Source organism: Stenella coeruleoalba (genome assembly GCF_951394435.1).
Source record: "Stenella coeruleoalba genome assembly, chromosome: 1".
Lineage (NCBI taxonomy): Eukaryota > Metazoa > Chordata > Mammalia > Artiodactyla > Delphinidae > Stenella > Stenella coeruleoalba.
In genome coordinates this window covers 149641500-149657246 of record NC_137169.1, presented here as the reverse complement: position 1 = coordinate 149657246, position 15747 = coordinate 149641500, and the positions used below count along the sequence as shown (strand labels likewise).

Sequence of the window (15747 nt, the reverse complement as noted above, 5' to 3'; positions counted from 1 at the left end):
AACAACAACAAAAACCTATTTAAAGGCACTGGAGAGTGGCCAAAAACGGGCACTGGAGGGGATTCAAGGACTCAATCCTTGAAAGAAGGGTTACATGGGTTTTTCCAGTCTGCTGGGCACAGTGGCTATAACTCAAGGTGAAAGCCAGTCTTATTGGTTAGAGGCATTTCGTGGTGGAGTTTAGGGCTGTAGCTGGAAAGGAAGGAGAAAAATCCCAGAAAGGAGAGAGTCAAAGTGAGGCAGCTCTAAAATCCACATTTCATTTCCCTCAAATCCTTGGCTCATATTTTTGAATTTTGCCTACGTGGAAGAGCTACAAGAAGTCCAGGGGAAAGAGCATCTAGAAGCTGAAAGAGTGGAGCAGAGATTTCAGCTGCTATCACTGCAGGGGAGCAGAGCTTGGAGTTGAAGTCCCTAGTTAGAGGGGCCTGGTAAGCACTTTAGACTTTCCACAAAAACCCTAGAAGGGCCATACTTTAGGGGTAAAGAACAAGACCCAGGACTAAGGGCGAAAACTAAACAGAACTAATTGCTCTAACAAAGTATAAAGCCAAGCCTCTACAAGTTTAAGGTGACCCACCACTAACTTAACTGTCTCCTAGAACAAAATCAGTACTTTTTCAAAGGAAGATAATAGAATCGAACATCTCTATGATGTCATATCCACAATATTCAGCATACAGTTAAAATTTAGTGGATATGAAAAGAAACAGAAAGATGTGATTCAGAGTCAAGAGAAAAATCACTTAATAGAAAGGGACCCCCAAATGAGCCAGATGTTGGAATTAGCAGGCAAGAAATTTAAAGCTCTCATTATAACTATGTTCACAGATTTAAAGGAAAAAGAAGCAGAGAAAGGGAAACTATGTATGTACATATTGAAAAGTACAGTATCTGAAATGAAGAATTCATTGGATAGGCTTGACAGAGATTGGAGATAGCAGAAGTAAGGGTCAGTGAACTTAATAAAGGGTCAATAGAAAGTATCCAGTCCAAAGAATAAAGGGGTAAAGATTGAAATAATTAACAGAGCCTCAGTAACTGGTGGGACAATTCAAATAGTGTCATAATATACATGTAATTGGAGTCCCAGAAGGAGAGAAAAGACAGAAAAAATTCCATAAATAATGGCTGAAATTTCCCCAAACTTGGTGAAAAACTTACAAGTCAAGTTATAGGTCCTAGAAATTCAGCAAACCCTAAGCAGGATAAATACAGAGAGACCCACATCCAGGAGCATCGTAGCCAAACTGCTGAAAACCAATGGTAAAGAGAAAATCTTCAAAGCATCCAGAGAAAAAGGACACATTACACATAGGGGAATTCCCATCAGAATTAATGCTGGCCTCTGATCAGAAGCAAGGAAGGCTTCTAATCTGAAGGCAATGAATATCTTGAAAGGGTGGAAAGAAAAATAACTGTCAACCAAAAACTCTGCATCCAGTTAAACTATTCTTCAAGCTCCGAAGTGAAACAAAGACATCTTCAGATAAGCAGAAGCTGAGAGAATTTGTTGCCCAGAGACCCTCAGTATAAGAAATGCTAAAGGAAGTTCTTTAGTCTGAAGGGAAATGACCCAGCTGGAAAGTTGGCTCTATAGGAAAAAAATGGAGTTTCCCAAATGATAAAATTGGGTAAATATAAAAAAACCCACATATTTAAAATGTTCTAGTTTCACTAAAAGACAACAAATTGTTTAAAGTAAAATTGAGAAGACTGTATTATGGGTTTTACAATGTATGTAGATATAAAATACATCAAATAGTAGCACAAAGGAGGGAGGCAAAATGGAATTATACTGTTGCAAGTTTCTTACATTTTAGGTGAAGTGGCACAAAGTTAACTCTTAAGTAGCCCAAGTTAAAGATGCATATTATAATCCTTACAGCTAAAAGGCCAATAGAAGGATGAAAGCGGAATAACTAAAAAAAAAATCAATTAACAAAAAGAAGGCAGAAGAGACAGGAATGAAAAACAGAGTACACACAGAAAACAGATCGATATTAGCAACAACATGAAGCTCAAAAACCTCACGTTAAGCAACAAAAGCCAAACACGAAAGAATACACGCTGCATGGACTTTACCGATAAAAAGTTCAAGGTCAGGTAAAACTAATTTATGGTGATAGAAATCAGAGCTGTGATTGTGTACCAGGGATGGGGATCACCTGGGAAGAGGAAGGTACGAACTTTCTGGAGCGATGGAAATATATAACTTGATTGTGGTGGTGGCTTACCTGGGAGTGTACAGTTATCAAAATTCAGAGAATTGTACACTTAAAAAAATTGTGCGTTTCACAGTATGTAAATTTCACATCAATTTTTTAAAGCATCAAATCAAACTCTCCTGCGGGGCTTCTGGTTGTAAACTTTGATCGACAGAGGGCGCTCCGAGCTCACCAAACACGCTTTGGAGCCCCATCTACTTTGGGATGCAAATCAGACCACCTCGGGTCTCCTCTGTCTCCAAGGTGAATTTCCCAGCTCCCCAATACTCTTCCTCGACACCACTCCTTCCCCACCCTCGGCTCACTGGCTTCTGCATTTCACCTGGCCACACGCTGCTTTTCGGCAGATGAGCAGTGCATAGCTAATGGCTATGCTATTTTCGCAGCATCTCCGCGCAATACAGATGGGGATGGAAGCTGGCTGGTGTTGCCCGGAGGTGTACCTGACCCCTAAGGTCTTCTCTTGATATGATCACTTTTAAATGGGAAGTAGGAACGTAATGGAAACTTCCACACTGTTTTCGACATCTACATTTTGACCTTCTTACCTCGCTTTAGTGCCTGTGAAACATTCCCACGCAAGGGCTGCGGCGGGAAGGGGTGGGCGGAGGGCAGTGCGAGGGATGCGCGGAAGGAATTTTCCCTGAGGAAAGCAGGTGTGGGGCGGCGTTGCCACAGGGCTCCAGCACCCCAGGATATTGTCTTCCTGCCCCCTCCATATCTCAGAGGGAAGCTAGAGGCTGGAAAGCCCCAGGCGTCCTTTGCGCCCTCGCATGCCCCCAGGCCAGGTCCCTCCCTGGCGCGGAGATGCCATTACACCTCACGTGATCACCGCACGGGGCTGGTCCTTTCAAGAGGCGTCTCGCGGGGTGTTAATTAAAGGTCACAACAAAACAGACCTGCGGGCTCACCAGAAGAAATGTCCTCCCGGGAGATGAAAAATGACACCCCGGAGCAGCTACGTGTGGAGCCCGGCAAATGCCGGCTTCCTGCGCTCCAGGCGCTGCGCCGGGGGCGGAGGGGGACTGGAGAGGGCGATGACTGGGTTCTCCCGGGACACGGCGGGCCCTGCGCGCTGAAGAGCAGAAAGGGGGATGCCGAGGGGACCCCCGGCCAAGGCGAGGCCAAGGCCAGCTTGCACACACCCCCTTCCAGGCCCGCGCCGTCTGCGCCGAGCGTGTGCCGCGCGGCAAGTCCCTCAGTTTCCCTGCCCGGCGGCGGCCCTTTGCTCCCCGGGCTCGTGCGGCCCAGCCCTGGGCGGCTAGGCACAGCACACACTGGGTCGCGGGCGGGCGGGGGCGAAGGACCTGTTCTCCCGCTGCGCTCGGGAGGGTGGCCCCCAGGCCGGCCGGGCTTGGTAGGGCAATTCCAGAAAAGGTTTGCAGGGCAGGTCTAGGAGAACAAAGGCCGGGGGGAGGACCCGGCATATTTGTGGACTTGTTTGTGACTCAATCCCTCTTACACGGCGTTTCAAAGGCAGAACTGCAAGCCTTGCCAGGAAGAGAAAGAACTTGGGGGCGGGGAGGCTCGGGCGCATTTCTGTCCGGTCGCGCTCGCTCGGCGCTGCCCCCAGCTCCAGGCTCGCGCAGTGCTGTTTCATTAGAGCCCTGGATCCGGGCCACTCACCAGCAACTTCCCCGCAACAGGCGAGATTTACGACCCCCTCCCCCGGCTCTCGGCCTCGCAATGTCAGGCAGGAGCGCCGCAACATAAAATGGATCCCGGCAGACGCGGCGGCTGCAGCCAGGCGGCGGGCTCCCCGGAGGGGCCGCTGTTCGCGAGGCTCCGCGCTGCGCCCCGGCGCACAAGCGCGCCCTGACCGCAGACGCCGGCCGGGGCGCCCCGCCGGCCGGGCCACGCCGCCGCCCCTCTCTGCCCTCGCGCAACTGTCAGGCAAAGCGGGCCGGCGGATATTGGCTCCCCAACACGCCGAGGCTCCTCCCCGATCTGGATCTTTATATTTTGGGAGAATTTCTTTGAACTCAGTTACCAAGCTCCGCGAAGGAGACAAGTTCCCAGAGCCGGCTCGCCGGCGGAGGCGAGGCGGGGGGCCCGCCCACCTTGTCTGCAGCTGCCGTGTGCCCCGATTGTACTCGTCTTTTCCCTCGTGGAGGAAAACGGACTCGCTAGGCTGAGGAGAATGCCAATTATCTGGATGTGACCGTGAAAAGAGAACGTGTGGTTGGAGAAGGCAGAAGAGGAGGAAACGCATTATTTGAAGAGAAGAATAAACCAGGCATTGCAACCCTTCTGCAAATTAGTGCTGTTACTTCTGAGGTCCATCTGCTTTTATCCCCCCGCCCCCTTCAGTTAAGAAACCTTGACTTGAGGGCCAAGAGACAGCCCCCTACAACTGGACACCCTTCTGGGTTGGAAGACCTTTTGGATGTAGCGTTGGTGGAACATTTAGACACTCTCCTCTGGAAAAGCCACCATGAATTCGGTAGCTGGGAATAAAGAGAGGCTTGCAGTCTCCACCAGGGGCAAGAAATACGGGGTAAGTTGTGATGGGTATAATGCGGAGACGCGTTACCGGACTCTTCCCGGCCAGGGTTCCCCTTTCCGGGTAACGTGCAGCCAGGGCAAGGTGGCCCCGAGCTCTCCTCCCGCTGCTGAGGCGCCTCGGCTGGGCCAGCCGGCGTGCGCGCGCGGAGGCGGGTCCGCCAGCAACGACGCCAGCGCACTCGCCTTGCCCTCGGAATTTTTGCAGCCCTCTCGTTCCTTCTCTTCCCCGCATCCCTAACTTTTGCAGCATTCCTGCACTTCCAAGCAGAGTTAAGCCGAATGGGAGGGTTTCCCACGATTTCTCTGCTGTTCTTAAGGGACCGTTTTCCGGGAGGCGGGAGAACCTTTCATTTACCTTCAGGATCCGGAGGGCCTTGCCCTGAATGAATAAAAATCCAAAAGTCATAGCCCCCCTCCGCCCCCCGTCGTCCAGGATCTTAAAAGTGAGCTCCTGCTGGGGTGGGTGCCGGATTCAAAAGCGCGGGGAGCTGAATCCGTGGGTCCCTTTGCAGAAACCATCGAAATTCCCTGAGCGAGTGAGCCCCTCTCCTCCAAACCAGAGGAGTCCGCCGCCTCCCGGGAACCGGTGCAGGGGTCACCCGGGCGACGGGGATTCACTTAAACACAATTAACCAGACATAGGGAGGCAGATTTGGCCGCAGGGCTCAGAGCGGCCCCTAACGTGCGCCCGTGGGCGCTTGGCCGGGTCCTTGGTGGCGCGCAGGTCCCCGGGCAGGCGGGAGGGCGGCCCTTGGCAGAGGCGCGGGAGCCAGCCGCCCTGCGGCCCCTGACACCGTGTGTCTCCCCCGCAGGTGAATGAAGTCTGCTCGCCCACCAAGCCCGCGGCGCCCTTCTCCCCGGAAAGCTGGTACCGGAAAGCATACGAAGAGTCGCGCGCCGGGAGCCGCCCCACTCCCGAGGGCGCGGGCTCGGCGCTCGGCTCGTCGGGGACGCCGTCCCCCGGCTCGGGCACCTCGTCCCCGAGCTCCTTCACGGGCTCCCCGGGCCCCGCCTCCCCGGGCATTGGCACCAGCTCGCCTGGCTCCCTGGGCGGCTCGCCAGGTTTCGGCACGGGCTCCCCGGGCTCGGGCAGCGGCGGCGGCTCCTCCCCCGGATCGGACCGCGGCGTCTGGTGCGAGAATTGCAACGCCCGCCTGGTGGAGCTGAAGAGGCAGGCTCTGAAGCTGCTCCTCCCGGGGCCCTTTCCCGGCAAGGTGAGCGCCGCCGGGGACAGGGCTGGGCGGGCAACAACTGCGCGCCTCGCCGCGGCCGTGGATCGGGGGACCTGCAGCGCTCTGCGCTGCTCGGTTCCAGAGAAGGCGTTGGCCGAGCCGGGTCAGCTCCCGGCCTCGGGGGCGACCCTGCGCGTCTCCCCCGCCAGAACTTCCCCAGGCGCAGTGCTTGGCTGGTGCGTACGCGGTTCCAGGCCTCGCCGCCCACCGGGGCTGCCCAGGTTATTCTTCCTGCTGCCCTCCACTCCTCAGAGTGCCCTTTCTGTGCCCCCAGGACTCGCCCATCCATCCCGTTGGTCCCGCGCGGTGCTGCCTTCGCCCGAGACCCTCTTCCCGGGCGTCCACAGGCCTTTGCCGCGTCGCAGGCCGGGGACACGCTGACACCAGCTACTGGGATTCTTTCCTTTCCGCGCCCCCCTACCGGGGCGACTCCTTAGATTTTTCTCCCCACCCCCATCCGTGATCATTTACAAAAATGTCGGAGGGAGTAGTAAAAGCGGGCTGATAATGAGGAGTTGGCATTTCCCATTGCCTATTCGTGAGCCTTCCTTCCCAGGGCTACCAAAACAGAAACACATATTGGAAAGTCAGCATTTCCCCCTAACCTCTGTGTGTCTATCAGAGGAAGATTAAGGGGTGAGTAGTTCTTTGAGCGGGGCTCCCTCCTGCCTGCACCAGTGCTGAGCACGTTGATTCCTCCATGGCACCCCTGCCAGCGTTGTGTGTGTCCCCAGAGTGTAACACAATGCAGTTGTATTTGCACTGTTCGGTCTAAGTACTATCAAATGATAATATTTACTCTTTCACTTCAAAGAGTTTTTTTATCAGTGCTTAGAGAGAAATATCAAGAACACAGCGTGAATTGCTGTAGAGAATTCTGACCCTGTTCAGTGGGACTTTCTGGTTTGTACTTCTGTGACTTTTGAAGTGAAATGTGATTTTGAGTAGTGGAGTCTAGGAATAGCTGCATCTGCTTGCCGTTTCTGCTTATCCAAATATACACACATTGATCTTTTCATACGCAAGGGTTGAATTAAACAGATACCCGCAGGAGTTGTAAAATTTTAAATGTGGAAAGTTGCCACCAAGAGAATTGGTTTTATGAATCCCGAATTTATCTCAAGAGTAATTAACTTGTAGATTGTTGTCAGTATGCCATTTTCGTAGTTTCAAAATAAATCTGTCAGGACACCCCTAAAAGTAAATCTCAGGGACTCTAAAAAGCTTATTTCACTCTTGCATGCCATATTTTCCGATTTAACACTCTTTTCACTCACAGATTTATTTACTCTTGTGATTGTTTATCAATATTATTTGATTATCTACTACACTCAAGGAACTGTGTTAGGCACAGCAATAAAATAACAGGTACACACAGCCCTTGTCCACATGGAGCTTATATTCTAACGGAGGATACAGACATTAACCACAAAATGCACAATTCATAATTTGTTTCCATTTGCGGTGAGTGCTACGGAGGAAGAGTGTGGGATGCTGTAAGTCTGTATAACCAGACTAGACCAGCTGATAAATTTTGAAGAACTTTGGTTCTTTTTTTTTTTTAATTTAAGTCTTTTTTTTAAAATTAATTAATTTATTTTATTTATTTTTGGCTGTGTTGGGTCTTCGTTTCCGCTCTAGTTGCAGCGAGCGGGGGCCACTCTTCATCGCGGTGCACAGGCCTCTCACTATCGCGGCCTCTCTTGTTGCGGAGCACAGGCTCCAGACGCGCAGGCTCAGTAGTGGTGGCTCACGGGCCTAGTTGCTGCACGGCATGTGGGATCCTCCCAGACCAGGGCACGAACCCGTGTCCCCTGCATTGGCAGGCAGACTCTCAACCACTGCTCCACCAGGGAAGCCCAAGAACTTTGGTTCTTAAAGATATATTTTTGGCAATCCTAGTAAATTGCAGCCTACCAATTTTTTCTAGAACATTCTTGCGGACCTGTTCTTACAGTAACTTCTTTGTGTTGTTGAATGCTCCGTGTGTGCCAAGGTAAATTAAAATACACTCTTTTCATAAAAGTGGAGGGAGGAAAGGAAAACTATAGGAAGAAAAAACAAATGTTGAAACTTAAATGCATCCATCATGTTTTGTGGAGTCATGTGACAAAGTAGATTTTTGGCTTTGTTGAAGCAGCCTGGAAAATTCATTCACAGTGCAATAGGAGGCAGCTTGATATATTTGGCAATTTTATTTATGTGAGGAAATAAAAGTGATGCTGGGAAACTGATTATATTATCAGAGTGATGGCTCCAGAGGAAACGTTGGATCTGGGGAACCTCAATGCTCTACACCAATTTAAAGTGATCCAAGCACATCTAGAGACGAGCTGTCAGTCTTGGGGACAGTCACATGGGGTCACTTTAAGTGCACACATGAATTTGCCTGGAGTTTAAGATGTGATGGAGCACAGTGAAACATGACATGTGGTGCAGGGAGAACATCATAAGACCTAGCCAGAAACAAGGGTTGTTCGGATGACCTCATTGTTAGTAATGAGGTATGGGGCCAGAATTTTAACTACCAATCCTCTGCCTGTCTCTGGGAATAATAATTTTAGGGTTTTTTTCTTTTTTAAGTATTGGTACCCTCAGGTAATATTTCCATTACACCTTTAAAGTTTGCAGCATTTTTTTTGTAAGTTTGCAGCATTTTAACCAAACAAATGTTGTGTTATCTCAAGCACCGTGGATGGAGGCCCACGTAACTCCAACACAAGGCCTTTCTTCTTCCCTGAGCCAGATTTATGAGCAAACTGTGGACCTCCGTAGCCCTCAGGCACAGAAGGAGTTAAGTTTCATTAGAACAAGAGAGGTCATTGTGACTCCAACATGTAGTTTGCCCTGAAGAGTAAGGGTCTGGAAGATAAAGGCATGTTTTTGAGAGGTAATTAGCAAAAATCATCTTTGTAATTCACTTAAGATGAATTTGGGGACTCTTCTTACATAGAGTATTACATTCTGTGAGGTGGTATTAAAAGTCTCCTCGGTAGGCATTTAAAAGTCAAAGGCAGAATAGTACATCCAGGAACCTTATAATTTTAGGGGAGATTTGGTTTTAGTTCTTTCTCTACCACCGATTTATTTTGTGACAGTGAGTAAATCAGTTTTCCTCTGTATTTTAACTTTCCCATTAATACACGAAGGAAAAAATGATTCAGACTCTAGAGGATCTTTTAAATGATTAGAATGTCAAAAAATTATTTTAGGTGAGGCTTGAAAAGTGCTTCCATTCTTTAGAGAAAGAGGTGAAGGTTTATCTTTTTTTTTTTTTGCCATACCGCGGAACTTCCCTGACCAGGGATCGAACCTGCACCCCCTGCAGTGGAAGCGTGGAGTCTTAACCACTGGACTACCAGGGAAGTCCAAGATGTGGAGGTTTATGATTATTAACTAGACAAGATTCTATGGGATTTATGTTTTACAGAATTTAGGGCTTTTCTTGCAAAATATTATCCACTTTCAGTCTCTGATTTCATCAGTACATTTCCCAAATATCATTTTGCCATGTGAATTCTCACATCATGCCCACTGGTAGGTAGCCAGCACTGTTGAATTCCCCCAGTTTTGTCTCTGAAACAGTTGGTTAAGGAGGGGAGGTAAAGTGCTGGCGGGCCCATGCAGGGAGGTCGGGCTGGTCCCAGGAGTTAGACAGTGGCTCTAGTGGCCTGAGGCGTGACCACCCGGTTCTGAGCACTCTCAGTACTAGTCGTGTGTCCACTGGAGAATGAGACTTCATGGCAGAAGGCTACACGGCTCGGAGGTTTCTAGCTTGGGTAACTGGGTGGGTGGGGTAATGTTGACTGAGGCAGGAAATGCGAAGAGATACAGATTTGGGGGGAGCTCACAGAGAAAGATGATAATGGATTTGGAAGAGATAGAGAATAAAGGCAGATTTAGGAATGACACAGACTGAGGAATGTCGAAGAGACAACTGTGAGCTCACGTAACTCTTAATGATGCTCTGGATCCCACCTGTCAAATAGCAGCTCACCTGAGTGAGTCAAGATTTTTGCCTGGTGACAGACTGTAAACCATTTGGATTGACTTATTACTTCAGTCAGTAGAAAAAGTACTTATTGGGTTTATATCATTTCTTTCCTAGGGCTAGTAAGTGAAAGTGGTCAGATAAAAGGAAAGAATGTGGTTTTGTAAAGTGTTGGGATTTTAAGTGAAATCAGTCATTTTACCCATTGTGGTGTCCCACTGTGTAAATATAAAACCATTTCATATCCATTGGCCAGAGCATCTTTCCTGTTTTATACACAGTCAAGGCACGGAGCCAGAAATGCGGGCCAAGGAACGAATCTCCCATTTTGGGGCTATCCTAGATCATTTCGAGATCTGTTACAGAACTTTTGAATTGACAGTGTAAGCCCTATGAAACATCAGCCCCAAAGAACTCCCTGGGGTAAGTAGAAATGTTCCAGGTTGGCAGATGGTTATCAGACATCTATTCATTTCCTTATCAATAAAAGAAAATCTTTTATATAAAAAACAGTACAGAACTACATTCCTAGCTGAATTTTTCCCTGGTCATATATTCTGGGTGCATTTATGCCCCAGAAATATCAGGAAGATTAGCCAGACATACTGAGAAGAGTGGCCAGGAATCACAGAGATGAAAGAAAGGAATGTGTCAGGGGGTTTAAGAACACCAAACGTAGACTCTAAATAGCCAGGGCCCAAGTAAGTCTAGACTTGGGAATATATATATACATACATGTATATATATATATATATATATATATACACACACACACACATATATATATATATGTATATATATATATTTTCAGTTCAAAAACAGGGGTATGAAAAAATAACTCCATTTAAAAGATCCCCTAGAAGCCAATGTAAGACTCTTTATAAATAGATACTGAATTTTAAGTACTTATTAATTATGAGAAAAGTCTATTGGAAATCTTTTTATGAACACATGGCTGTTTTCAGAAAGCTTCATTTGAATCTTTTCCATTTCGGAAATATTTTAGATAAGGGATCAGCTAATAGATAATATCGGTAATGAAAAAGTCCAGTAGCATTTATCATTAAAACATTTCTCAAACATTTTAGGTAGTATAAAAACATTCCCAGTAGAGACATATGAGCAGTAGTATCTTCTTTAAGGCTTAGTAAGCTATGGCATAATCGCATTTCATTCTACCAGACTTTTAATTGTGAACCAACAGGGTCAGTTTTTTTTTTTTTTTTTAACTTTTAATGAACTAGACTCTCTAGAGTTTTAGGAAGAAAATGAGATTTAAGGGTCAAATCAACTTTAGCTTCCTCCTGAGAAAATGTTATCTTTTGATTTTATATAGTATAAATATCAAACTCAGAATTTAGAAAAAAACAATATTTAGGCTACTATCACAAAACATTAAATTATATAAGCACTGAATTGGGACATTCATCTGAATAGAAGAAACACATGGTATTTATTATATAAATATTTTGTGAGATTATAAATGTAAAATTTGTATCTTACATAAAATGACAAAATTATAAATTTTAATCTTAAAGATATAAGTTAGAGAATGTAAAATTATTTTGGTATATAACAAATACTGATTTTTAAAAATTTTTACAAAATTATGTAAACAGAAATTAGCATAAAATGAACAAATCAAACACTAACATATTAGTTTAGTTCATATATATAATCAAGTTAAAGCACTAAGTATTTTCAGATTCCTCACACCTCCCTGATATTTTAATCTATTTGAAATACTTACTGAGTAAACAAATACATTCAAATAATTATCACTGAGTTTGTGATCTGGAGAATTTTTGAAAAGTACATTCACCACAAGATATAAATTAATTTAAAAACAATGTCAAGTACATTAGAAACAGTATATTAAATTAGGAGTTTAAAAGGAGAAAGGTGTAAAAATTAGTTGGAAGATGCAATGAACAGGAAAGACACTTATGCTATTAAACACCAGGATCACTGGAACGTTCATTCATCCTTCATCCCAAAAGTATTCGTTGAACTGTTACGTGTGCTAATAACTAGTCATATGAGTTGTTAAGTTTGTAGTCACGGATAGGTTATTTATTAGCCACTATCCTAACCTTCCCACTAGCACTATTCTCCACACCCTGACCTTTACTTCAGAACCCCTAAACTCCCTGCAGTTAAAGACTCAAATCCAAGTAGAACTGGTGGTCTCATGGACACTACTTCAACTCTGACTCCAATCTACTGTGAATAGCCCATACTAGCATCATATGGCTTTAAACATTCTATTGTGGATACTATTGTGGATTTGTATTGAGTCAACTACATTTCCCAGAATTCTCCTCCCTGTAGGGAAGGGAACAGAGATAGTTTGAGATGTTGAAGATGGAAGTGAAGCAGCAGACACATTCTTCTTTGAATCTTAAGAGTCAGTGCAGGGCATGAACGATTATAGCTCATCACATAATTGTCTCTTCTGCCATTGGTATGAGGCAGCAACTAGGCTCCTCTACTTTCTGATGGATTTCTTAAGATCGTCCAACTACTGGACCAGGTGTATGTTTTGCTTCATGATGAAGGGCACCATCCTCTCCTGTGGAACATCTCTATCACTGAAGGTGAAGATGTCTAGGTATTGAGAGACTGAGGAGGGTTCTAGGCTATCCTTGTGGGTTCCAGCACATCCTCACTGGTTCAAGTTTTTCCTTGCTTCCCCAAATTTGTGTTTATTTCTCCTTGCCGATGGCCCTACTGACTTCAGGGTCTAACTCTGGCAGGAAGAGAGGAAAGTAACCATTTTGAAATATGCAGAAAGTGTTTTCCATAACAGAGGCTTACTTTCCAGCAAAACAGACTTCTCAAGAGCCTTAGTTCCCTGGTGGAAGGGCATCTCCCTGATTCCACCTTCTTCTAGCATTTCTTTTTCATTGCCACACCATCAGGGCTCAACAGTGGAGGAAAGCTCCAGTTTTTTTTTTTTAATTAAAAAAATTTTTTTTATTGTATATATATTTTTTATTTTTGGCTGCTTTGGGTCTTCGTTGCTGCGCTCGGGCTTTCTCTAGTTGTGGTGAGCGGGGGTTACTCTTCGTTGCAGTGCCTGCGTTTGTCGTTGCAGTGGCTTCTCTTGTTGCGGAGCATGGGCTCTAGGCACATGGGCTTCAGTAGTTGTGGCACGTGGGCTCAGTAGTTGTGGCGCACGGGCTTAGTTGCTCTGGGCATGTGGGATCTTCCCAGACCAGGGCTCGAACCCATGTCCCCTGCATTGGCAGGTGGATTCTTAACCACTGCGCCACCAGAGAAGTCCCATGGTCAGTTTTTATAGTGATTTAATTCACTTTGTAAAAGTCCCTGGCCTGTAGTCATTTCTTCCACACTCATTGCAGATAATATTATTGCATTAGAAATGTGATTTTTAAATGGCTGAACCTGGTAATTTGTCGGCATTTAGAAGGATTAAGTCAATAAAATAGGCAACATCAGTTGCTCTTTGGCATTATATCACAGATCAAACTGAACCATTCATCAGCTAATAATAATGGTGATGGTAATAACAATGATGATTACAAGTGGCTGACAATTATCATCCTTAGTATGTGCTGTACTAATATATACACACATACTTACATACATTCATAAAATCTCATGTAGCAAAATGAAGATGAGCCCAATTTCTTTTCTTTACCCTGGAATTCCAGGTGATTGATGTGGTTCAGGTCACAAAAGGAAGTACGAGTAAAGATGCAAGGAACAGAGAAATCCAAGGATGCTTCTCCCCTTCCAAAGCCATTGAGGGTATTACACTATTAGTATAACTGCCTGAGTGGAGACCCTTGCTTGAGGGAGAAGGTTGTGGTTATTTTTCCTGGTAACTTCACTTTCAGGATGGGGGGAAAGTATGTGAGGTGGTCAGGACCCTGAGCTGAGTAATTTGCTTGGCTGGAATGTATTAGAGGGGGCAAAGGAACTTCCTTATATTTATATTCACTTGGTTGAGGCTGTTGTCAACCCTTTCTGAAAAGCCCTGCCCTAGGGACCCGTGGAGACTGTCTGAGAGGACATGTTCTTTAGCTAGACCTTCTGCGCCACGTCAGCAGGGCTGCCAGACTCCACTCTGTTTCATCCCCGCAGAGACTGGTGCAGAGACCACGTGCACGCTGGTGTCTGTGAGGGTTCCCAGTCTCTTTTCAGGAATGCAAAACTAATTTCCTTTTTACCCGTATCTTGAGTCACAGGCTGATCATAAAAATCTTTCCTTTTTTTAAAAAAAATCTCCTGTGTGGTCTTATTGTGTCAAAGAAGCACTGTTTAGAAAGAACTCCCGTTGATCTTTCAGACTCAAAGGCACCAATCAGAAATGTCTTAAGAGTATATTTGTGTAGGTGCAAAAGGACTGGCAATACATCTCTATTCCTAAATTGCTTTTGAAATATTAATTAGAATAGTGAATCAGTTTGTACTCATCATCCTGCTTCCCACTGCCTTTGGGATGCTTTAGAACCCATCTAAGAAAATTAGATTTTGAATTATGGTTAGAAAGGTTGTCTGTCCACCTTTTCCAGGTTTTAAAGAAGTTCACCTATGTTTTCCTTGAATATGTGTAAGGTTTCCTTTCTAATAGTTAGACCTCTGATCCATTGGGAGATTATTTTGGTGTATAATGAGAGGTATAGATCAATTTTATCTTTTTCTAAATGTCTATCCAGTTGTCCCCAAACCCTTTATTAAAACATTCATCTTTCCCCCATTGATTTGAAATAACCATTATCATAAACCAGATTTTCAGTACTTGGGTCTACTTCTGGACCTTCTGTTATGTCCCATTTATCTGTCTTTTCACGTACCAATTCCATACTATTTTAGTTACGGAAGCTTTGGAGCATGTTTTAGTACTTGGTAATGTTGGCTCTCTCTCTTTCCCAAACAATGCCTTTCCTTTCTAGTAGTTTCCTGGTTATTCTTCCAGACTATTTTCCCATATGAACTTTAGAATCAACTTGCCTAACTCCATAAAATTTTTTAAAATTGGGACCATGTTAAACTTATACATTAACCTGAGGGATATTTGGCATCTTTATGATGTTGACTCCTTCCCAAGAACATGGAATGTCTTTCCATTTGAACACATCTACTTTTCAGCAATTTTAAAGGTTTTTCTTGTAGAGGCTTTATTTCTTGTTAGATTTATTTTTAGGCATTAAAAATACTTTTTGTTGCTATTTATAAAGGAGCTCTTATCTTCCATTATTTCTTCTAATTGATAATTGTTAATATATAAGAAGGATATTATATATATCTTACATATATATCTTATATCCTATTATTAAATTGTATTACTGTATTCATTAGTTTTTAAGTGGGTACTCTTGGATTTTCAAAAGGATTTATCTTCTACAAATAGAGACGGCATCACTCCTCTCCTTTGCTAATTTTATTCCTCTAATAGTTTTCTCTTGTTTGTTACATTGATTTATGCCTCCAACACAGTGTTAAATGGTAATGTATGGTGGGCATGTGTACAGTTTTTCTCACTAAGTAAGATCTTGGCTTTTGAACTGAGGTCTCTATATATTTTTAAAAGTTAGGGAAGTATCCATCGGTTCCTATTTTATTTACTTTTTTCCATCAGGAATGGGTGTTATATTTTGCCAAGGTCTTTTCAGTATTTAGGGAGACGATCATATGATTTTTCTCCTTAGATCTATTAATATTGTGAAGTATTATCATTGCTTTCCTAATAATGAACCATCCTTGCATTCCCATAATAAACCCTACTTGGTCATGATGTATTTTTTTAAATATGCTGCTGGAT

General features: G+C 44.8%; 1 protein-coding gene across 1 annotated transcript in view; it reads left to right on the top strand.

Moving 5' to 3' along the window:
- The first annotated feature begins 4594 nt into the window (after positions 1-4594).
- Positions 4595-15747, top strand: part of KIF26B (kinesin family member 26B) — a 498005-nt gene continuing 486852 nt past the window's right edge. Inside the window, exons 1-2 of the mRNA XM_079904855.1 lie at positions 4595-4725; positions 5546-5947. Coding sequence (XP_079760981.1) covers positions 4663-4725; positions 5546-5947 — 465 coding nt within the window. The 5' untranslated portion in view covers positions 4595-4662. The remainder of the gene's footprint in view (positions 4726-5545; positions 5948-15747) is intronic.